The 23665-nt window shown below is 45.1% G+C and overlaps 1 protein-coding gene across 5 annotated transcripts in view; it reads right to left on the bottom strand.

Moving 5' to 3' along the window:
- Positions 1-23665, bottom strand: part of CFAP251 (cilia and flagella associated protein 251) — a 71963-nt gene that overhangs the window by 13739 nt on the left and 34559 nt on the right. For all 5 annotated transcript variants that reach the window (XM_070475243.1, XM_070475240.1, XM_070475239.1 and 2 more), the window contains 7 exons: positions 23293-23444; positions 22005-22178; positions 20372-20556; positions 11688-11802; positions 10493-10656; positions 5191-5281; positions 4829-4972 (listed from right to left, as the gene is read on the bottom strand). In XM_070475243.1, the coding sequence (XP_070331344.1) occupies positions 4829-4972; positions 5191-5281; positions 10493-10656; positions 11688-11802; positions 20372-20556; positions 22005-22178; positions 23293-23444 (1025 nt within the window). The remainder of the gene's footprint in view (positions 1-4828; positions 4973-5190; positions 5282-10492; positions 10657-11687; positions 11803-20371; positions 20557-22004; positions 22179-23292; positions 23445-23665) is intronic.

Here is a 23665-nt window from a genome sequence, read left to right as displayed (position 1 = left end):
TCCAAAGAGTAAACGTGTTTTTTAAGTGGATGAAAAACCCTGGAGTCCAGGGCATTTATGAAGACACTGGGACACCAGAACCCCTTTTGTGGCAGCTGGGGTGGGGGACTCATGCAAAAGCCAGTGACAACCTGACAGTGACCATTTTCATTTATTTTTGTTTCTGTGTGGGTAAATAATATTCAGTATCACTTTATAACATTTGTGGCAGGCTAATCTTTTTTTCTGGGTATTTTTTTGGGGGATGTGCACATCATGAGGCTTGTAGGAACTTAGTTCCTTGACCACGAATAGAAGCCTAGGCTCTCAGCAGCAGAAGTGTGCAGTCCTAACCTAACTGGGCCACCGGGGAATTCCCTCTGGGTACGTTTTACTCATCAGCAAAAATTTCGATAGGTGATTAAGCTTTATTATTTTTGCCCAAAGATAGGACCGTGGAGTGAGCCTTCAGGGATTACATCTCTTACTCCCAGAGAAAGCAGAAAAACCGCAGTCACTCTGTGCCACCCTTGAGCACTTTGCGTGGCAGGTGGGTGACAGTCACAAAGGTTAAACACCCAGAATTCACTTCCTGACAAAACAGTACTGCAGAGGACGCATTTACTTGAGCCCAGGGTTTAAAATCAAGAATCCTGAGTGACAGGGACTTCCCTGGTGGTCCAGTAGTTAAAAGAGTCCACCTGCCAACGCAGGGGACATGGGTTTGATCCCTGATCCAGGAGGATCCCACATGCGTGGAGCAACTGAGCCCGTGCATGTCACAAGTACTGTACCAGTGCTCTAGAACCTGAGAGCTGCAAGTACTGAGCCCACGTGCGGTAACTACTGAAGCCCATGTACCCTAGGGCCCGTGCTCCTCAATAAGAGAAGACACTGCAACAAGAAGCGTACGCACCACAACTAGAAAAAGGCCTGCACACAGCCACGAAGACCCAGCACAGTCAAAACTAAGTAAATAAATTAAATTTTATATGTATGTATAAAGAATCCACCTTGCAGGTTTGATCCCTGGTCAGGGAACTAGATCCCACATACAACTAAGAGTTCTCATGAAGCAAATAAAGATCCCTTGTGCCACAACTAAGACCCTCCCTATACAGTGAAATACATAAATAAATGTTTTTTAAAAATAATAATAGGCAAACAGAAGAAGGAGGAGAAAAATATTTTTAAAAAAAGGAAAGTGCAGACCCTTAGGTTCCATGGAGATTCTGATTGGCTAGATCTGGGATGGGGCCAGGGACTCTGATTTTTTAGTTAAGTGCTCCAGGTGATTCTATTGCAGCTTGCCAGCTTAAGAAATAGGGTTCTAGGCAATACATTTTAGAAACACAGCTCTTAAAGAACACTTCTATGTGGGTTGTACAAACTTTCTGGATAGTTGTTTCCATTTCTGGCCACATACTTTTACAGAATGCATATTGGTCAAAAGACTTTAAAGGAGATTAAGAGTCTCAGGTGTTTTTAAGTTGCTCATTCAAGACTCAACTTGGGTTTACAGGCTCTGAAAGTTCATTTCTCCAGACTCTATGTGGAGAATAAAAGTCACCTTCTAGTCATACTTTCAGACTTCAAAAAAGAGGTGACTGGGGAGGCCACTGAGGCCAAGGGAAATGAGCAGGGTAACAGCTCATATCACTGAACTGTGCTCAGACACCTAAGGTGAACATCGAGTCTCAGCTGGGTTTCAGGAGCTATGTGTGCTTGAGGGTGAGCTGTAAAAGGCTACATTTCTGTAAAACTATTGGCAACTGGGCCTTAAAGTTCTGATCTGGTAATTCTGGTAATATTATCTGATCTGGTAATTCTATTTCTAGGACTTTGACCCAGCAAACAGTCAGAGAAGTACAGAAACCATATGCAGAGATGTTCATCACAGCCATGTCTCTGACAGCCTAAATACTTCACACAACCTATGTGTCATCAACTGAGGAATGGATCAACTGACTATATGGACTTAAGAAAGTATGCTGTCTATAGCAGACCAAAAAGCTTATGCACAGGAGAAGAGATGATTGACAAAATGAAAAAGTAACCTATGGAATAGGAGAGAATAGTTTCAAACCACACATCTGATAAGGGGTTGACACCTAAAATACATAAGGAACTCACAACCAATAGCAAAAAAACCAATAACCCATTTTAAAAATAGGCAGAAGACCCGAGGGGATATCTTTCTAAAGAAGATATTCAAATGATCATCAAGTACATGAAAAGATGCTCACATCACTAACCATTAGGAAAATGCAAATCAGAAGCACAATGAGTTATCACCTTGTATCTGTCAGAACGACTTTTATCAAAAAAAGAGAAAACCAATGCTCACAAGGATTTGAAGTTAAATGGGAATTCTTGTGCATTTTTGGTGGAAATGCATAAAGAAAATATGGGTTGTGTCTGTGTACATGATGGAACATTACTGGAATATTATCCCGCCGTAAAGAAGAGGGAATTCTTGCCATTTATGACAATGTGGATGGACCTTGAGGGCATTATGCTGAGTGAAATGTCAAACAGAGGAAGACAAACACTGTATGATCTCAAATTGTATGTGAAATCTGAAAAAAATAAAACAAAATCAAACTTGGAAACAGAAGACAGATTAGCAGTTGCCAGGGGAAGAAGGTGGAGAGTAGGAGAAATGGGTGAAAAGTGGTTAAAGGATATAAACTCCCAGGTATAAACAAGTCCTGGGGTTAGACGGTACAACATAAGAACTCCAGTTAATACAAAGGACTTCCCCGGTGGTCCCGTGGTTAAGAATCCACCTTCAATGCAGAGGACACGGTTTCAACCCTGGTCAGGGAGCCAGATCCCACATGCTGCAACTAAAGATCCCACATGCCACTAAGACCCAGAGAAGCCAAATAAATATATAAATAAATTAAAAAAAACACACAGTACTGTATATTTAAAAGTTGCTAAAATAGTAGATTTTAAAATTCTCACCATACACAAAAAAATTGTAACTCTGCAAGGTGATAGATGTGATATGTTACTTAACTGAGTGGTAGTGATCATTTTATAATATATATGTATATAAAATCACTATGCTGAATACTTTAAATGAACACAATGTTATGTCAATCAGATCTTCGTAAAACCAGATCACATTATCAAGTAATTTTCACCACATGCTCACAAAACAAGAGTTACTGAGACTGCTGCTGTACACATAAACATATACACATACTCTGTAAAATGCTGAGATATATGACTTCTCTGGTGGCTCAGATGGTAAAGAATCCTCCTGCAATGCAGGAGACCTGGGTTCAGTCCCTGGGTTGGGAAGATCCCCTGGAGGAGGGCATGGCCACCTACTCCAGTATTCTTGCCTGGAGAATCCCCATGGACAGAGGAGACTGGTGGGCTGCAATCCATGGGGTCGAAAAGAATCAGACATGACTGATTCATGACTGAATGACTAAGCATGCATGCATTTGCTGATATATACATATATACACCATATAGCAACAATTCTTTGTTTAAAAATTTATATATCTATATCCAAACAGAAAACTATAGAAGGAAGTCCACGAAAATGTTAATAATGACTACCTCTGAGTCATTTCTTGTTTCTTCTTTACAGTTCTATTTTCTAAATCAAAGTTATAAAATTAAGCTATATCCTTTAAAAAAATCAAGTTTTCAGAGAACTGTTAATGAAATGGGAAATGTGTATGACAATACCAAGTGAAAATATAGGATGAAATTATATATCCAATATGGTACCCATTAGTTTTTAAAAATTATATGTACGTGCATTATATATAAATCAATCCAGGAAGATACCAATAACTGAAGTCTCAGTGTAGTGGAATTACAAGTAATTATGTTCTTCATTTCACTTCTGTATTTTTTCCAAACTTTCTACAACGAGAATGTGCTAACATTTTAAGTCAGAAAGAAAACCCAGTCAGTTGCTTTTTTTTTTTTTTTTTTTGCTGTTCCTTGCGGCATGCAGTATCGTAGTTCCCCGGGCGATGGAACTCAAGCCTTCTGCAGTGGCAGTGTGGAGTCTTAACCACTGGACTGCCAGGGATATTCCAATCAGTTGCATTTTAAGCCACAGTTTCCATGAGGACCACTTCCTCTGGTCCTTGTTGGGAGCCCCTTGCATTTGGGGGTGAGCTGTGAGGTGCCAAGGAGGGGCTGTATCTCCTGAGCTCCATCCCCAGCCCGGGATGAGCAGCCACCTCAAGGGCAGCCTGTTCACACAGGCCAGGTGAACCGCAGCTACACAGGGAAAGGATCACGACAGTGAGCATCTACCGAGATCTTTCTATGCAGCCTACGCTGTGCCAAGCGCTGTGCAGGCGTCACCTCCCTGAACCCCATGAGGCCGGTCCTCACGCCTCGAGGGGCCTTCTGCCTAATTCCGGAAAGGTGGCGCTAGTGGTAAAGAACCCGCCTGCCAATGCAGGAGGAGGTAAGAGACACAGGCTCGATCCCTGGATCAGGAAGATCCCCTGGAGGAGGGCATGGCAACCCACTCCAGTATTCTTGCCTGGAGAATCCCCATGGACAGAGAAGCCTGGCGGGCTACAGTCCATGAGGTTGCAGAGAGTTGGACGTGACTGAAACGACTGAGCAGGCACGCATGCTCTTACCAACCACATCAAACTCTGGCAAGGAATCTGCCTGACAGGGGTATCTTTACGGTAAGTCTGTTTCTAAGCAATGCCTCAGCTATGCCCAGAACCTCCTTTCTGATCCATTTATGTAAGAATGGTGTTAGATTTTTACTTTGGCCTGTGATGACAGCTCCCTGAGGTCGTTTTTTTAATAAATAACACGTCCTGCCTGCGCTTGTTTTCCTTCTACCTACCTTCCCTTCCGATGGGTAAAAGCCAATTGCTCTCATGACAAAAGGAAGCTCCGACAGGCAGATGTGTTCCGACACCTTTCTGGTCTCCATTGTATCGATACCTTGACTACGGAGCTGAGAATAGTAAAAATAGTCTTCCAGCTCCTACGTGGAAATAAAGTGGAACACAACATGCATTTTTGGCTTCAGTCTGAAGCAGCCATTAAGACTTCAAGGGCATTTTCTAGAAAGTACATTTTGAGCTCAGTGGGGAAAACAGCTTTGGGAAAAATAAAAAAAAGCAAGAAGGTTAACCCCGGGCACATTTGTTTTACAAACTTAACTAGATGTTATGGGGAAGTGTTTATTCTGAGGACAATTACCCTGTAGAATTTTCCTTCCCTGCCACCAGACACCAGACCGTAGAACGGGGTCAGGTCTTCACCCCCGAGAGAAACTGCTGCCTCCAGGGCACTAGAACAATAAGAGAAACATCGCTATTAGAGAGCACTCAGGCGGGAACGCGATGGCCCGCAAGTCCTGCAGGCTGCAGACCTCTGAAGGGTATTACAGTGTGGATACAGCTAGGGTCTTTGTAAACTTGCTAAGCAAATTCCCTCCAAAATGAAGCTGCAAATGGAAAATTCAAAGGTATGGAACCCAGCGGCTCGGGGCCCCCGTCTTAAAGATGGTGCTACTCTCTTTTGGATGGCAGGGCAGGCGCCTGGCAATGTGTCTGCAATCTTTGGGAAAATCCTCTGGAGGGAGAGGAGGGTCCCCATGTGCTGAGCCCATGGACACTCCCAGCAGAGTAGCCGTGCTGTAACCTTAGATCTGCATGTGACCAGAGCCAGGGGAATGGGATGTGGCACAGGTGGACAGCCAGCACTAATTGCTTCCATAAAAACTCAGGAGGCCACAAGGGACCCATGTTGGTCAGATAAAAATAACCTTCTGCTCTCTAACACAGGGTCAGATTTTTCCAAAAATAGGCCCTTTAAGTGGCAAGAAAAGCTACTTTTTATGTGAGGCTGACTCTGTCTCATACAAAATGCTAATAATATAAAATCATTTTAAAAATCCACTGACTGGATTTCTGCTAATCAGACTACTAGCTTCTTTGGAGGATGATTAAGGCACACTTTGTAGAGATTATGGTGGGGAAGTGGCTAAGTATACCAAATCTGGAGTCAAAGGGACATGCCTGTGAGCCCTGGCTCTGCCTCCAGAGAGCAGGGTGATCATGGGCAAGTGGCTTTACCACTCAGGGCCTCGGTTTCCTATTCTGAAAAATGGGAATAATTACAGGGTCTGCCTCACAAGACAGTTGTGAAAATTAAAGTGAATGCACATAAAGGATTGGACATGAAGCCCTTTGTTTTTCTCCTGTGATGAATCTTTGCTGAAGTGCGGAATTGAATAAGGAAGACAGCATGTGAATCCACAGCCTCACCACCTCACTCCATGGCTCGGGCAGCCCCTGAGGCCCCTGGAGCAAGTTTCCAGACCTGTACAACGGTGGTGTCAGCAGTCCCTGTGTCGCCAGATAGGTGTGAGGATAAATCAGGCAATGCGTGGAAAGCACGGCACCCAGGGCCTGGCCCAGGGTTATCAGTACTGTTGACCGGGTCAAACCTCCCCCACTCCTGCAGGAGTCCGCCACCAAACAGTCCTCAGTCCTCAGTCAGGACCCCGCATAAGCCCCATCCAGGAAGGCTGCTGGTGGTCTGTGGAGCTGGTGTACTCTCCAGGTGGGCCTGGGTCCCAGCTGGGCCTGAGGCCCATCTCCAGCAGGGCCCAGCCTTCACCCAACTCTTGGCTCTGACAATTAGCCATCGACGGAGGAGTCCGGCTAAAAGGGCGCCTGTTCTGAGGCTCCCAGGCCAGGCTCAGGCCCAATCTCGACAGGCACTGTGGGCAGAGAGGCCACGGTTAGCCCTGTGGTTCTGAAGCAGGGCCAGTTTAAAGCCCTGATGTGACATGGAGAAGTCTGTCACTACCAGGAAAGCCCCAGGGAACAGGCTCTCAGAGCTCCGGATCCTATGGGAACAGCCCTCCGCTGGTCAGAGCTGCAATATGCCCCTGGCTCCCTAGCTACCATCAGCTGCTGGGAGAGCCAGAGGGACTGACTGGGCTTGTTCCACCAGAGCTGGGGGAATCTAGGAACTGTCAGAGGCCATGTTCCCGCCGAGTGATGAAACCCACCTCTGCCGAGTGACAGCAGGGTGATGGCAGAGGCAAGCAGAGAGCAAATGCTGAGGGTGGGCAGTCCTGGCTGCTCCCGCAGTGAAGTGACCTGAGATCCAGGACAGGACTGCTCCTAACTTCCCCTTTCTGCCCAAGTTGGGTTCTAACACTCACCACAAAACAAGAGGTCTCTGGGGCACAAGGGGGAGGCACATTTACTGAGAATGCTCTTCCCACTGTGTGCCCAGGAATCTAGTCAGTACTTTGGGGAATGATCCAAAGCCGAGAAGCTGTGAGATGGCAACCAACATAGAGCAGGTGTTCAGTAAAGGTTCTCTAGCGGAGGGGAAAGGGGAGGGGAGAAGGGGAGGGGAAGGAGACGGGGAGGGAAGGGGAGGGGGGATAGCAATGGTAGACATCACTATCCTCAAAAAGAGCTCTGGGGTCTTCCCTGGCTGTCTGGTGTTTAAGACTTCCAGCTTCCACCACAGGGGGCTCGGGTTCAATTCCAAGTAGGGGAACTAAGATCCCACATGACTTGAGGTGCAGCCAAATAAATATACTGCCAAGTGCAAAATGCAGGTGCAGATGGGTACATAGAGCATACAGTATGAATATATATACTTATATTTGTATAAAGATATCATGGAGGGAGAATTCCCTGGCTGTCCAGTGATTAGGGCTTGGCCCTTCCACTGCATTGTTTGATCTCTGATGGGGGAACTAAGATCCTGCATGCCCCATACTGCCAAAAAAAGAGAGAGAGAGAGATCAAAAACAAACAAACAAATCAGCTCTGAAACAGGGGTAATATTCCCACTTTAACAGATGGAGAAACTGAGGCTCAAGGAAGGGAAGGGAGTTGCCTCAGGTCAGCAAGTAGCATGGGAGGTGGGATTTGAACCTGGGTCTTTCTGTCTGAGCAAGACAGCAGGATGCCAGGCGGGTGTGAGGTTGAGCACAAAAATGGGGGATTTAAAAACAGATGCCAGACAAGGAGAGAAAAAGGGTGGCCTGCTACCCGAGATAGGGGAAGGGAAAGTACGAGTGGGGGACTCTGGGTGAAAGATGAAGGGAAGGGGTCTCCCAGGGGAAGTCTGAGATGCTGTAATGACAATTCAGGGGCCTAGGAGTTTGCTGGTTAAGATGATGTGAACGTGACAGGATTTATCACCTTCATTTTACCCTACAACTCGCCATCAATAGACCTAGTAGGAAATTTCACTTGTTTACTTGTTTCGGGTTTTTACATTTCTTCCCATTAGTGAAGCACTGAACATATTAAAACACCAGAAGCAGTGATGAAGTGCTAATTAGTTTATAATGATCCTTTGTCCCCACAACAGATTAAATTGAAATTCTAGCAAGCCTGGATTCTGGCCATGTTCAGGAAAGCTACTGGAAAGCGAGTGCTCTTTTTCTTTTTAAATCTCTGCCATTCCAGATCTCAAGATGATTGAGAAGAGGACAAAAGTGGAAAAAAAAAAAGGAAGATTCTGTCTTCCCACCAGGATGTCGCTTGACCCCACCCGTCTGGGTAACAGGCTATAGGTGTCAGAGGACTAACACCTCATGCTGGAGACGCGATGAGTAAGTTCTTTTCAAGGGGAGAGTTCACCTTCAGCTTCTAAATCCCCAAGTCTGCCCTCCTGGGGGAGAACAGAGGTGAAGGTCGGAGTTGCAACTGTGATCTGAAACACCCTTGAGGTTCCAAAGCGGATTCACCTGGCTGGTTCTGCTTCTACTCACGTGAAGGGGAGAAATTTCGATGTCTGCCACGGAAGAGAGATGTGCACTTGGCACACAGTGAGGGGTATACTTTTATTTTATGTTTTATTTAGTTTTGGCTGCGGTGGGTCTTTGTTGCTTTCACGTGGGCTTTCTCTAGTTGCGGCGAGTTGGCTTCTCCTCTTGTGGAGCACCAGCTCTATGGCTTCAGTAGCTGCAGCACACAGGCTCAGCAGTTGTGGCACATGGGGCTTAGTTGCTCCATGGCATGTGGAATCTTCCTGCACCAGGGATCAAAACTGTGTCCCCTGCATTGAAGGGTGGATTTTTATCCACTGAGCCACCAGGGAAGCCTAGGGAGTATTCTTTTACTGGGGGTACCCTTTTACCCAACAAACAAACTGGGTTTGTTCTTTTAGGAAGGTACCTTTCTCTGGGCTGTTTTTACCCAGCTCCTCATGGAACCCTGCCAGGAAGAGGGGCATGGAGAAGGTGGTCAGGAAAGGAACTGGCTCTGCCCTGTGGCTGTTCAATGAATTTGGAGAAATGAGAAGATTACTATAGTGGTAAAATCTTTTTTAAAGAAAAAAAATTACTATTTTTTGGCCGCACTGTTCAGTATGTAGGATCTTCATTCCCCAGCCAGGGATCGAACCTGCGGCCCCTGTGATGGAAGCATGCAGTCCTAACCACTGGGCCGCCAGGGGAGTCTCTAACCTTCTTTTTTAATAAGAAAGATCCTGCGCTCCTAAGCAAATGCCTTTATAAGGAAGAAGAGATGAAAGGAAATCATTAGTTTTCTGAGTCTAGCTCAGTGCTGTGTGCTTTCCATATGTTTGCCTACCTGATCCTTATAAAGATCCTATAAAAGTCGCTATTATTGCCCCCTTCCCACCCCCCCCCATGCCCCCACCCCCATTTCACAGACAAGGAATCTAAAGTTCAGAGATGCTAATCTCCGGGACCTAGGGCAGCCTAGGTCCCACAGCCAGCAGACAGTGGTCTGCGGATTCGAACCGATGTCCCTCTGACCTTAAAGTCTATGTCTCTCCTATGCCCGATCAGAGAACTCTCCAGCCTCGTCCTAGGCAGAAATTTGCAGCTCAGGGCAGGGTGGTAAAAAGAGAAGACTGAAAATACACATTTCAAATAATACTCTTACTATTTCTGTAACACACATTTTGGAGATTCAGGCTCAATGTCTCTAGCTGGTGTGGATTTTCAGGCAACACAGTGAGAAGTATTTTGGGGGAAAGGGGCATGGGTTCACGAGGTAGGATCACATGGCCTTGCCTGCGAATACCATGGGTCCCTGAGACAGAAGAGTAACCTTCTGTCTGCCCATTAATATGAACAAGTGTCTCAGGGAGCACCCTGAAGGCCATGCCTGAGTCTTGGCTGTCTTTAAACCTGCAGGCCTAGCATGGTGCCCAGCATGTTATAGGGTGTTTTTGTTTTTATCTTTTTCTAATATGTATTTATTTGTCTGCCCCGGCATGGGGGATCTTTTCTTCTATTTTTTTTTAGTTGCAGCATTCGGAATCTTCAGTTGCAGCATGAGAACTCTTAGCTGTAGCATGTGGGATCTTGTTCCCTGACTAGGGATAGAACCCAGGCCCCCTGCATTGGGAGCGTGGAGTCTCAGCCACTGGACCACCAGGGAAGTCCCATCATAGGGGTTTAATACCTGTCTGCCGTTGCTGAGTGAAAAGAACGGGTGTACACGTGACACCCTCCTTAGGGGGCCAAGCTTCTCGACGCAGCACGCACCTTAAGTTGATTTTCCACTGCACCACTGACCGATCCTGCCCTCCTGCTGTGAAGGCATAGCAACCGTCATAGGAGAGGGCCATGCCAGCCACCCCATTCGGGTGGCATATGAGGGCAGAGGTCTTATGTGGGTTGCCATCAACTGGTAAGATCTGAAGTCCAACCTAGAACGGAAGAAAAGTGAAGTCGCTCAGTTGTGTCCGACTCTTTGTGACCCCATGGACTGTAGCCCACCAGGCTCCTCTGTCCATGGGATTCTCCAGGCAAGAATACTGGAGTGGGTTGCCATTTCCTTCTCCAGGGGATCTTCCCGACCCAGGGATTGAACCTAGGTCTCCCGCATGGCAGGCAGACACTTTAACCTCTGAGCCACCAGGGAAGACTTGAAAGGAAAAAGTAACTAGATACTCAGACTGAGATACCCAGGCCCCAGGCCAGACTTGGCACAGTCAGCTGTCAGCTCCAGATCTGTTTGTGAGAAGGACCTGTGGGTTTGGAACCGCCTTCTCAGCATGTGAGGGCTGCATTTCAAGCATTTCACATGGCTGGGGCTTCACATGCACTGTGCTCTGCAGGGTGGCCCCTTGGGAGGGAGATGCCTGGTTCTACCAGGGACACAGAAAGGAAACTTCCCTCCTACCTTCACGGTGAGGTGTCCAGGCTTTTCCAGGATAATTATGGCATTTTGATCTCATACTTTCCCATATGGACTTGTAGATTTTTTAAAAACTTATTTATTTTAATTAATTAATTTATTTGGCTGTGCCAGGTCTGTTTCAGCGTGCAGGATCTTTAGTTGCGGCATGTGAACTCTTAGTCACCGCCAGTGGGATCTAGTTCCCTGACCAGGGATCGAAACCAGGGACCCTGAGTTGGGAGCTCACAGTCTTAGCCACTGGAGCACCAGGGAAGTCCCTAGATTAGTCATTAAATGTACAACTAAGTGTAACTAACTTGTCTTCATAAGAAAAGGAAAGGAAAGGAAAAATCCTTTGGTGTACTTTGGAGAGAAGAGAAAACAAGGGAAGTCTCCTAAGAGTCATCCTCACTCAATTATGGCAATTTGCAGTGTGGAGCAGGATGAGAGTCTCGGGCTTGGGGAAAGCCAGTGTTCTTAAGTCTAGTAACACCTATGACTGCTTCCCACTCCAGACATGTGGTCACCTTAGTGGGGCAGAGGGCAAACCGCTGGTACCTTGTCTCTGTTAATGAACACCATGTAGCGCTTCTGCAGTTCCAGAGTGGATTTCACTGGGAGGATTTGTATCTGCTCAATGGGAGATCCGTAAACTGGCCCGAGGAGTGTCTTCCTGCAAGAGAAAAAAAAAGAAACACTTTCTGAATTCCACAAATCTGAAAGCAGGTTTTATGACTTGTTCCCTTTCACAATGCCTCATATGTTTTAAAGATCTTTTTTTTTTTTTTTGATGTGGATTATTTTAAAAGTCTTTATTTGTTACACTATTGTTTCTCCTTTATGTTTTGGTATTTTGGCAGTGAGACATGTGGGATTTTCACTCTCTGACTAGAGATTGAACCTTCATCCTCTGCAATGGAAGGCAAAGTCTTAACCACTGGACCATCAGGGAAGTCCACCCTATATGTTTTAAATTTTGAGTTTCTCGTTGCTTAGCTAAGCCCATCATAAAGACCTCTCTCTCAACTGCTAACAGTGGCTGCAAATCAGGGGCAACAGCTCCAGATGTTCCAGGGAAATTTCGCTTGTGAAGGATGCTTTTCTTGGCCAAGGCTCTGAGTTGCCCCTTGACAGCTGAATGAAGGGACCATCATGCCTCGAGAATGCGTACACAAACAAGGGATGCAGAAAATGCTGTAAGGACAAGATGGGCATGGACAGGATGTGAGGAAACAGCCCCATCCTCCCAGGGTTGCCCAGGATCTTAGAAGGAGACCCCATCTGGTGTCCAGACATCTGACAGCAGGTCTGAGAGCAACTCAAGGGTCCCCAAGAAACTCTGTGCATCACACTCTAATGAATTGCACCCCCATCATGGTCAGATTTCTGAATTCAGACTCTCTTACGGTAATTAGGAAACTGATCCAAGGTGAGGCTGCCATAAGTGACCTCAAGCCTGGAGCTGGGTTTGCCCTGAAGCTGGCAAAACCTGAGCTGCAGGACCCCTCCCTCATACATGCACCTTCTGAGGCCTGGGAGGGGCCCTTACCATTTTAAATTTATTCCTAATTATATATCTTTTTAATTAAAAATTACATATATTTGTTTATAATTAATATTAACCAATTAATTTATTTGGCTGCATGAGGTCCCAACTTATGGGATCTTTGTTGTAGCACACGGACTCTCTAGTTGTGGTATGCTGACTCAGTAGTTTCAATGAGTATTTAGTCACTCCCAAGCATGTGGAAGTGAAAGAGGAAAGCGAAAAAGTTGGCTTAAAGCTCAACATTCAGAAAACTAAGATTATGGCATCTGGTCCCATCACTTCATGGCAAATAGGTGGGGAAACAATGGAAACAGTGGCTGACTTTAGGTTTTGGGGCTCCAAAATCACTGCAGATGGTGATTGCAGCCATGAAATTAAAAGACACTTACTCCTTGGAAGGAAAGTTATGACCAACCTAGACAGCATATTAAAAGGCAGAGACATTACTTTGTCAACAAAGGTCTGTCTAGTCAAGGCTATGGTTTTTACAGTAATCATGTATGGCTGTGAGAACTGGACTAAAAAGAAAACTGAGCGCCGAAGAATTGATGCTTTTGAACTGTGGTGTTGGAGAAGACTCTTGAGAGCCCCTTGGACTCCAAGGAGATCCAACCAGTCCATCCTAAAGGAGATCAGTCCTGGGTGTTCATTGGAAGGACTGATGTTGAAGCTGAAACTCCAATACTTTGGCCACCTGATGCAAAGAGCTGACTCATTGGAAAAGAACCTGATGCTGGGAAAGATTGAGGGTGGAGGAGAAGGGAACGACAGAGGATGAGATGGTTGGATGGCATCACCGACTCAATGGACAAGAGTTTGGGTAAACTCTGGAAGTTGGTGATGGACAGGGAGGCCTGGCGTGCTGTGGTTCATGGGGTAGCAAAGAGTCGGACAAGACTGAGTGACTGAACTGAACTGAAGCATGTGGGATCTTAGTTTCCCAACCAGGGATCCAACCTGCATCCCTGCATTGGAAGGCAGATTCTTAACCACTGGACCACCAGGGAAGTCTCTACATCTCTTTTTTAATTTAAAAAAAAAAAGAGAGAGAGAACCCACAAATTCGAATACACTTCACATCCCACAAAACCTGAGTCTGCCCCTGAATAAGGCCAGAAGCTTTTTCAACTTATATTTTAAGCCCCTTGTTGTTTGGATGTGCTTTCTCCCTGTATCTCCTGTACCCAGCCCGTATCTGGTGGGGACAGGACACACTCCTTGTACGACTTTCTTGAGCACCTCTCTGTGCCAGGCACCGTGACAGGGGCTCGGGACTCAGAAATGAGTGAGAGGTAGTTACTGCCATTGAGCTCATGGCCTTGCAGGGACCACAGCTGTGGAAGCGCCACAAGGGGAGAAGAGAGGTGACAGCAAACACCCGGCATGGAGCCTGCGCTGAGGAAGCAGTGATGAGACATCTATCAGAAGACATCTGAGTTTGCAAAGGCAGAAAAACATAGGGCAGTAACAGAAAAACAGGCAGTGGGCACAGGAGATCAAACATATGGGATGTGGACTATTGCTTGAAACCTGCAGAAACGGTAGAGGGGAAAGGAGTTGGGGGAGGAGGGTGAAGGAAGGTAAAACCGAGATGGTGAGCATGGGCAAACTCTGAAGGCAGACTTGACTGACCGCTGGGCTGCAGGATGCAGAAGGGGTCAGGCTGGATGATCCATGATCAGGCTTATATACACAGAGAATTAGGCGAAGTGTTAAAAATACTAAAATAACCAGATGATAGACAATGCATCAGCTAATTTTAAGTCAGCTTTGTCTAATCATTTGAGTAGAAATGTTTAAAGACCTTCCTCAGATATCATTAAGTAGGACTTCCCTAGTGGTCCAGTAGTAAGGACTCCATGCTCCTAATGCAGGAGGCCCGGTTCAGTCCATGGTCAGGGAACTAGGATCCTGCATGCCATAGAAAGTGGAAGTGAAAATGAAGTCGCTCAGTCGTGTCCAACTCTTTGCAACCCCATGGACTGTAGCCTACCAAGCTCCTCCATCCATGGGATTCTCCAGGCAAGAATACTGGAGTGGGTTGCCATTTCCTTCTCCAGGGGATCTTCTGGACCCAGGGATCCTACCCAGGGATTGAACCCAGGTTTCTCGCATTGGAGGCAGACTCTTTAACCTCTGAGCCACCAGGGAAGCCCCAGCATGCCATAAGGTGGGGCCAAACAAAATAAAAACCAGTATTATTCAATGGGTAGATGCAGGGAAGAGGATGGTTAAGAGCACAGACTCTGGTGAGAATCCCAGCTCTGACCCTTAAAAATTAGGGCAGTGTAGAGAAACTAGAACCTTCATATATTGCTGGCAGGAATGTGAAATGGTGCAGCTACTGTGGAAAACAGTCAGGCGGTTCCTCAAATTGTTCAATATAGTTACCACATGATTCAGCAACTCCACTGCTAAGTCTGTATCCAAGACAAATGAAACAGATGTATACATAGAAACCTGTATACAAATGTTTGTAAGAGCCGAAGAGTAGAGACAACCCAACTGACAACTTATGGATGGATAGGCAAAATGTGGTCTGTCTATACAATGGAATATTACTTAGCCGTTAAAAGGAATGAAGCACTGACACAGACTACAACATGGCTGAACTTTGAAAACATGATGCTAAGAAGCCAGACACCAAAAGTCACATATGATATGATTCTATTTACATGAAATATCCAGAACAGAAAAATCCATAGAGACAGAAAGTAGACTAGTAGTTGCCAGGGATGGATAGTTGTGGCGGGGGCCGGGGGCGGTCGGAGGGAAAGAAAGGGAATGGGGGATGACTGCTAGTGGGTTTGGGATATCTCCTTAGTGGGTAATGAAAATGTTCTTGAATGGAATAGTGATGATGATTACACAACCTTGTGAATGCAGTAAAAAGTCATTGAAAATGGTAGATGTCACAGTATATGAATTCCAGCTTAAATTATAAATAAGCAAAAGGAAAAAAGTTAAGCTATTCAACCCCTCTGGGCCTCAGGTTCCTCATTGGTAAAAAAAGGATCATGATAGTATTTACCCCATAAGACTATAGTCAGCATTAAATAAGTTAATATATATATAAAGCACTCAGTACGGTTCAGGAGATAGTAGGATACTCAGCACATAGTAGGAGATATGTAACTGCTACATAGTACTGCTGGATTTCTAACAATTTCATAAAATTAATGTCTTTTTCTTCTGATTGAAAATATTTTACATATTCATTGTGAAAATTTTCAAATGTTTAGACAGAAAGTAGAAAAATCTACCCATAACTCTACATGGCTACACCCTTTATCCCAAGATAATCATGGGTAATAATTTGCTGTATACAACTTTATATATATTCTAGCCCACCTAATTACAATTTTAGATGAAAATATATAAGTTACATAAATATAATTTTATATGAAAATATATTCATAACTTCTTTGGCAATTTACTTTATCTCATTTATGTCTTAGAGATATTTCCATGTTACTATGCAGAGAGCTATCTTTTTTTCTTTTCCTTTTTCTAAAAGCAGCATCATGTTTCAGTGTACTGACAAGCCATCATTTAACTAATCCCCTATTAATGGACATTTGGAGTGTTTCCATTTTTAAAAATATTTTCAAACAACACATCCTTTTACTTATGTCTTAGCATCCTGTGTGAGTACTTCTGTGGGCTACATTCCTAGAAGTCAGAAGACAGGCTGTAATTTAATAGAGGGTAACAAATTGCTCTCCCAAAAGGTTGTCCCCATTTACACTACACCCCCCAACCCGGCCGCTAGCAGCCTGTTACAGTGTCTTATGACTTTGCCAACACTTGACGCTATCGATCATTTTTATCTTTGCCAATCTGATTTGTGAAAAATGATGTCTTCTTTTCATTTGCATCTTTGATGTACTGGTAAGCATCTGCTCATAGGTTTATTGGCCTTTTTCTCTGAACTGCCTCTTCATGTTCTTTCAAATATTTTAAAATGCATTTTAAAATTCTTTTGGATTTATCATCAAAAGGCAATTCCTTCCCAATTAAGTTGTGGTTACAGGGCTTTATTATTCCTACAGCTTAAAAGATGTTTTATGCCAGGGGTTTTACTTTGGAATGATGAGAATGTTTTAGAACTAGATGGAGGTAGGTGGTGAAAGGACTAAATACCACTGAATTGTTCACTTTACAATGGTTGGTTTTACGTCATGTGAATTTTACCTTAATAAACTATTTTTTAAGAAAGATGCTTTATACTAATTTCCAATTGCTCTTCAATGGCAGAAATGCCTGATTTCATGGCTCTCAATGAAAACATTAATTCGAAAAGATATACACACCCCTATATTTACTGAAGCATTATTTACAATAGCTAAGATGAGGAGGAAACCTACATGTCCGTCAATAGATGAATGGATAAAGATGTAGTGCATATATCCAACAGAATATAAATCTTGTCATTTGTGATAACACAGGTGGACCTGAAGGGTATTACTCTTAGTGAAATAAGTCAAACAGAGAAAGGTAAATACTGTATGATTTAAGTTATATATGGAAGGTAAAAAAAAACAATAACAAGTGAACAAATATAACAACATAGGAACAGAGTTATAGATATAGAGAACAAACAGGTGGTTGCCAGAGGGGAGGAGGGTTGTGGGGGAGGAAAGAAATAGGAGAGGAAAATAAAGCGGTCCAAACTTCCAGTTACAAAATAAATGAGTCCCAGTTATGAAACGTACAATGCAGAGAATATAGTCAATAACTATGTAATATCCTTGTTTGACAACATATTGTTGTGATCATCTTGAAATATATAGAAATAGGAATAAATGCATAGAATCACTATGTTGTGTAACAAGAAATAATATAGTGTCATAGGTCAGTTATACTTCGAAAACAAACAAAGAAACTCATAGAAAAGGGACCAGATTTGTGGTTATCAGAAGGCAGGGGTTGGGGGGAGGGCAAGTTGGATTAAGGCAGACAAAAGCCACGAACTTCCAGTGGTAAGAAAAATAAGCACTAGGGGTGTAATGTATAACATGATAAATATAATTAACACTACTGCATGTTACAGATGAGAGTTGTTAAGAGAATAAATCCTAAGAGTTCTCATAACAAGGAAAAAATGTTTTTCTATTTCTTTAATTTTGTAGCTATAGGAGAGGACTGATGTTCACTAAACTTCCTGTAACAGCACTTCATGATGTATGTAAGTCAAATCATTATGCTGTACACTTAAACTTATATAGTGCTGTATGTTAATTATATCTCAATTAAACTGGAATAAAAAATAACAGCAACAATAAAGGCAACAGGTGGAAACATTTTTTAAAACAAGAAAGACGCTGTACACCAATTTCCCATTGATCTTTAATGGCAGAACCTCCTAACCGCTCAGCTTTGAGTTCCCATTACTAACTGTGAGGAGGAACTCCAAGTCTGGGCAGCTCCATCCCCCAGCCACCTGCTCAGCCAACTCAGAGCTTCTCAGAACTGGGCACATCTATGGGATATTCTTTTTTTTTTTTTTAATGTTATTTATTTGGCTGTGCTGGTTCTTAACTGTGGCATGGTGGAATCTTCATTTATAGCAGGCAAACTCTTCATTGCAGCATGTGGGATCTAGCTCCCTGAATAGGGATCAAACTCGGGTCACTGCATTGGGAGCATGGAGTCTTAGCCACTGGACCACCAGGGAAGTCCCTATGAGATAGTTTTTGTCCAAAAAGCTTGTGTCCACTAAAGAAGATGTAGAAAGATTCTGAAATCTTCCTAAAACTCCTTTTTACATATTTCTTTCAAATGTCTTCTTCCCAGTGTTTTAATAGATTTAAAAAAAAATTGTGCTGTATTTCTCTCCTGTCCCTGCCACATGACATGGCATATCTTAGTCATTTTCCCATCAGTTCAGTTCAGTTCAGTAGCTCAGTTGCGTCCAACTCTTTGCGACCTCATGAATTGCAGCATGCCAGGCCTCCCTGTCCATCACCAGCTCCCGGAGTTTACTCAAACCCATGGGCCCTTCTAAAAAGGGCAATTAAAAAAAAAAGACCCTGAGTGATCTTGGCCTTTTGAAGACCTATCTTATCTGAGATACATTTCTGAAGAATGGTCTTCCTCAAGCATGGGGCCAGCTGCTGTGGTGTTTTCCGACTTCCTCCTCCCAGGTGGGGTCACCACAGCATCTTCACCTCTGTGAGAGCTGCATCGGGGACCAGCGATGCCAAAGAGAGGACACAGTCACAGGTGGGTTCAAGGGGCAAGTCCTGCCCTGACAAGCTTGGTGACCTTGGGCAGGTTTTGTCACCTATCTGATCCACAGTGGCATGATCCTTTGCAGGACTGTTGCAGATGAAATGGGATGATGAATGCAGGGCCCCGACAAAGGGGTCACACACTGATCAGGAGGAACAAACCCTGGACTCACAAGCCTAGCAGCACAAGAGGGCAACCACAGGTGTAGACATATTTCGGGACGGAGGCACCACTGCTCTAAGATGTTAAGCTTTGGATACCCCGGGCTTGGTCCTTTAACCTCTTCTCTATCCACCCTTCCCCTCCTGAATCTTCTCTTGTCTCATGTTTTAAACCACCAAGTGTGCTGACCTCAAATATGGATCTCCAGCCCAACTTCTAACTTGAACTTCACTTCCCCCAATAAAATGCAAATCTCATAGTGACGGCAACATTGTTTTGTCTTCATTCCCGTCTTCAGCACCTAGAACAGCACCTGGAACAGCACCTGGCTCAGGCGGGGGCTCAGGAAACACCTTCTGAGAGAACCAAGGGGGCTTCCCAGGTAGCGCTAGCGGTAAAGAACCCACCTGCTAATGCGGGAGACCCCTGGGCCGGGAAGACCCACTGGAGGAGGAAATGGCAACCCATTCCAGTGTTCTTGCTTGGAAAATCCCTTGGACAGAGGAGTCTGGAGGGCTACAGTCCACAGGGTGGTCTATAGGCCATATCGTGGGCTTGAGAGAAGAAAGAGTGCTATCAAGTTGAACTTATAACTTCTTTAAGAACCAAGAATGAGAAAGATCAAACAGCTGGTAGTATTCAGGTGAAACCCCTTTTTTTCCAGGAGATTCCACTGCACATGAGCAGCTTTCCCGGGGCCACAGGGTCTGTTCCTTCGTTGACTCTCTGTCTCCGCACTCTGAGGACCTTATCCCCGTGAAGCACTGGGTTCAGAAACAACGTTTCTGGGTTCGAATGCTGCCTCTGGCACTTCCTTTTACAAATTTTGTTAGATGTTACCAATGCAGTTTATTATCTGCTTATTAAAATTATTTTCGGCTACACCGGCTCTTCATTGCTGCACACGGACTGCTCGCTGTGGTACGTGGGCTTCTCTAGTCGCAGCACACAGGCTCTAGAGCGTTTGGGCTCAGTAGATGCGGTGCCCGGGCTTAGCTGCCCCACAGCATGTAGGATCTTAGCCCCCCGAACAGGGATTGAACCCGCAGCCCCTGCACTGGAAGGCGGATTCTTAACCACTGGACCGCCAGTGAAGTCCCTGTCTCTGGCACTTTCTAACCATGTGAACTTGGGCAAGGACAACTAACCTTATCTGTGCCTCAGTTTCCTACTTTGCAAAGTAAGAAGGGTTGTAATGGTAGGCAAGCTGTTTGCAGGTCCTTAAGGTGGGACGTGAAATAACCTGGGGACTGAGAAATTGATTTATGCACCATTTGCGGGGAGCTTCCTGGCTTACCTGCACATTTTTGTGGTGGAGTTAAAAAGCTTCACTTTGTAGCTACTGTTGCAGATGAGCAGGAAGAGCTCCTTGGTGAGCGGCGGGTACCAGACCATGCAGGTGGGGTAGCTACCCTGGTCAGTCCAGTGAACGTCCAGGACTGCCAGGTGATCTTTGTAGCTCTTGAGTAGGTTGTACTCAATCTACAGGGAAGCCCAGATGCATACACATGAGGACTGAGGTGAATGAAGTCAGTCAACAATCCTTTTCTGGGGAAGACAGTATCAGGCCTTTTAAGAGAATTGCCTGAACTTCTACACCTAATAAACTACCAATATGGAGTATCCATATTGAGCAAGATGATGCCATTTAATACAACTCCCCAGCGGTGCAGTCCTGCTATGCCCATTTTGCAGATGAGAAAACAGATGTTCAGAGAGATTCTGTGGTTTTCCCAAGGTCACACAGCCAAGGAGTGGTAGACTGAGAATTCAAATCTAGGTCCAACTAACTCCAGAACCTGAACTCTTAGGACTTTGTTGTCCTGCTTCACTTAGCATTATCTCGGGAACTTTCTGTGAGTAGGAACTAATTCATAGCTAAATCTCAGCTCTTGAAAGTCATACATTAGCAGTCTGCTGAATTTCACCCATAGGTAGGTTTTGGTGGCCAGACCAGGATGGATGGAAGGAAGGAAGGATGGATAGATGATGGGTGGATGGAAGAACGGACAGAATAGGGACTTTGCTGGTGGTCCTCTGGCTAAGACTCTGAAGTCCTAATGCAGAGGACCTGGGTTTCATCTCTGGTTGTCATGTGGGACTAGACATGACATGATGACTAGATCCCACATGCCGCAATGAAGACTGAGGATCTCACGTGCTGCAACTAAGACCTGGTGCAGTCAAATAAATAAATAAATAAAATTTTAAATATATTTGTTAAAAAAAAAAAAAGAATGGGTAGAATAAAGGAAGTAAGGGGCAGAAAGGAAGGAAGTTAAGATGGATGCACAGATAAATCAATTGATTTTGGATCCTTTGGGTTCAAGCATGTAATATCACATCTGCCACTGACACTCCCTTTCCTTCTTGATCCTCTCTGGGTTGTCACATGGAGGTAGCAGCCTGGCCCCGACTCCGAGACACAGGGATTGTGGTGCTGGCTTCCAAATGTCCACGGAGAGGCAAAGGTGGCTGAGCTTGTCCACGCTGCGGGGAGGACCACCTCCACTCCACCAACATGCCATTTCCCAGGGCCCTCCTCCCTCAGGACATGAGTGTGGTGTCAGAGCTGCATGGAAGCCAAGTGCCAACTCAGAATGGTTTTTGCTACTTCGTCATACATCCATTTTCTTTTTTAAAAGACGTTTACTTATTTAATTTATTCACTTGGCTGTGCCAGGTCTCAGTTGCAGCATATGGGAATCTTCACCTGCCAACTCGAATTCTGAGTTGTGGCATGTGGGATCCAGTTCCCTGACCACAGATCAAACCTGGGCATTGGGGACGTGCAGTCTTCGCCACTGGACCAGCAGGGAAGTCCCCATATATTCGTCTTCTCCAACAAATCACACATACTGCCAGACTCCAGGGAAATAAGAATGAGACACGGTCCTGAGGACCAGGCAAAGGAAAGCAAAGGAGCTCACCAGAAGTCTGTCTCTGCCGAGGCTCAGCAGTCGGGGCTCGTTGCTGTCCAGATGAACCCCAAACAGGACACTTCGAATGCTCTTGCGGTGAGAGCGCAGCCTTGCCAAGTATTCCCAGACCCTTCGTCTGTGTTTGACTCTCACCACATAAACAGCCACAGTGAAACTGACATCCTGAGTATGAGGGAAAGAGCAGAACTTACTCAATTTTGTAAGTTAAGAGCTATCGTTGTGTTTTTCACGCTAACTTTGCTTTTAGAGTATTTTATCCCAAAAGAAAACCTCTGTCTATTGGAACAAGTGATTAAATAATACCCATTTTAGCAGATGAGAAAAATCAGAGTTCAAAGTAGGTAGTGGCAGGCAATGGGGCAGGGAGAGGGGTGGTGGGGTGGGCAGAGATGGTATTTGTCTAACATTATGGTCTTTCTCTCCTTGCTGGTGTCCATGTCATTCTCTGTTGGAAACTGAAATCCCTACCCTTTCTGCCTTTGTCCGCCCTTCTCTTCATCCAGCTACACAAGATTTTAAAAGGTATGATTAAAAAATACATACATGGCGGCTGAGAGCTAAACAGAGAGCAGGCGGGAACAGCCTCAAGGGACATGGGACACCTGAGTCGCTGTGCTGATGGGAAGCGAGTTGGAGTCAAGGGTGTCAGCAGCTACTGCCCTGCATCCCCACCCCCTCTCCCAGGAGAAGTGGGGGGAAGGGAGAGGTTGGGGGGCCGGGAAAAATCTTTACTGAGATTAAGAGCCCTATTCACAGAGGGAAGGAACAGAATCCAAAATGCTCGGCAGAAGACTTTGCCTTGAGATAAATGAGAATGTCATCTCGTCAGAAATCAAAGGGAAAGATGAAAGCCAGGATGCAGAGAGGGTTCCAAAAAACTAACAAACCAACACGAGCTGTCGGAGTGGCAGAGCCCCGAGTCGGGGAGTTCTGAGGCCCTGGTCTTGTTTTCAGGCAGAAGTGCCCCCCACCCACCCACTGCCCCACTTTCCCCATCCCTTTCTCTTTTTATAACAGCTTTATTGAGATATAATTCACACCACACAATTCACCCACCAGAAATGTACAATTCAATTGACTTTTTTAGTACATTCACAGAGTTGTGCGTCCATCATCACGGTTTCAGAGCATTTTCATCGCCCCCCCCCCCAAAGAAACCCGTATCCTGGAGCACCCCCTCCCCACCCCACCCCCACCTGCACATCTCAAATCCTTCCTCTTGCGGCTTTAAAGGAGGTTGCGGAGCCACAGGACCTCACTCAGTGACAATACTCACAGCGGTCGCCATGTACTGGGAGTCATGGGAGAAACTGATGTGAGTCACGCTGCTTCTGGAGTATCTGAAAGGCTCTGAGATTGCACTTTCTAAGGACATTGCATCAAGAATGTAAACTGTCCCCTCTGTGAAGCCAGCTCCAAGCAGAGCTCCTGAAATCACAAGTAGGAGAACAAGGATCGAAAAAGACTTTCACTGGTACTTTCCTGGTGGCCCAGGGGCTAAGACTCTGAGTTCCCAGTGCAGGGGGCCTGGGTTCAATCTCTGGTTAGGGAACTAGATACCATGTGCTGCAGCTAAGAGTTCACATGCTGCAACTAAAGATTCTGCATGCCGAAACTAAGAACCACACAGCTAAATAAACAAATACAAT

This window comes from Odocoileus virginianus, chromosome 12 (assembly GCF_023699985.2).
Source record: "Odocoileus virginianus isolate 20LAN1187 ecotype Illinois chromosome 12, Ovbor_1.2, whole genome shotgun sequence".
Lineage (NCBI taxonomy): Eukaryota > Metazoa > Chordata > Mammalia > Artiodactyla > Cervidae > Odocoileus > Odocoileus virginianus.
Note: the sequence above shows the minus strand (reverse complement) of the source record. Positions and strands in the feature narration are given on the sequence as shown.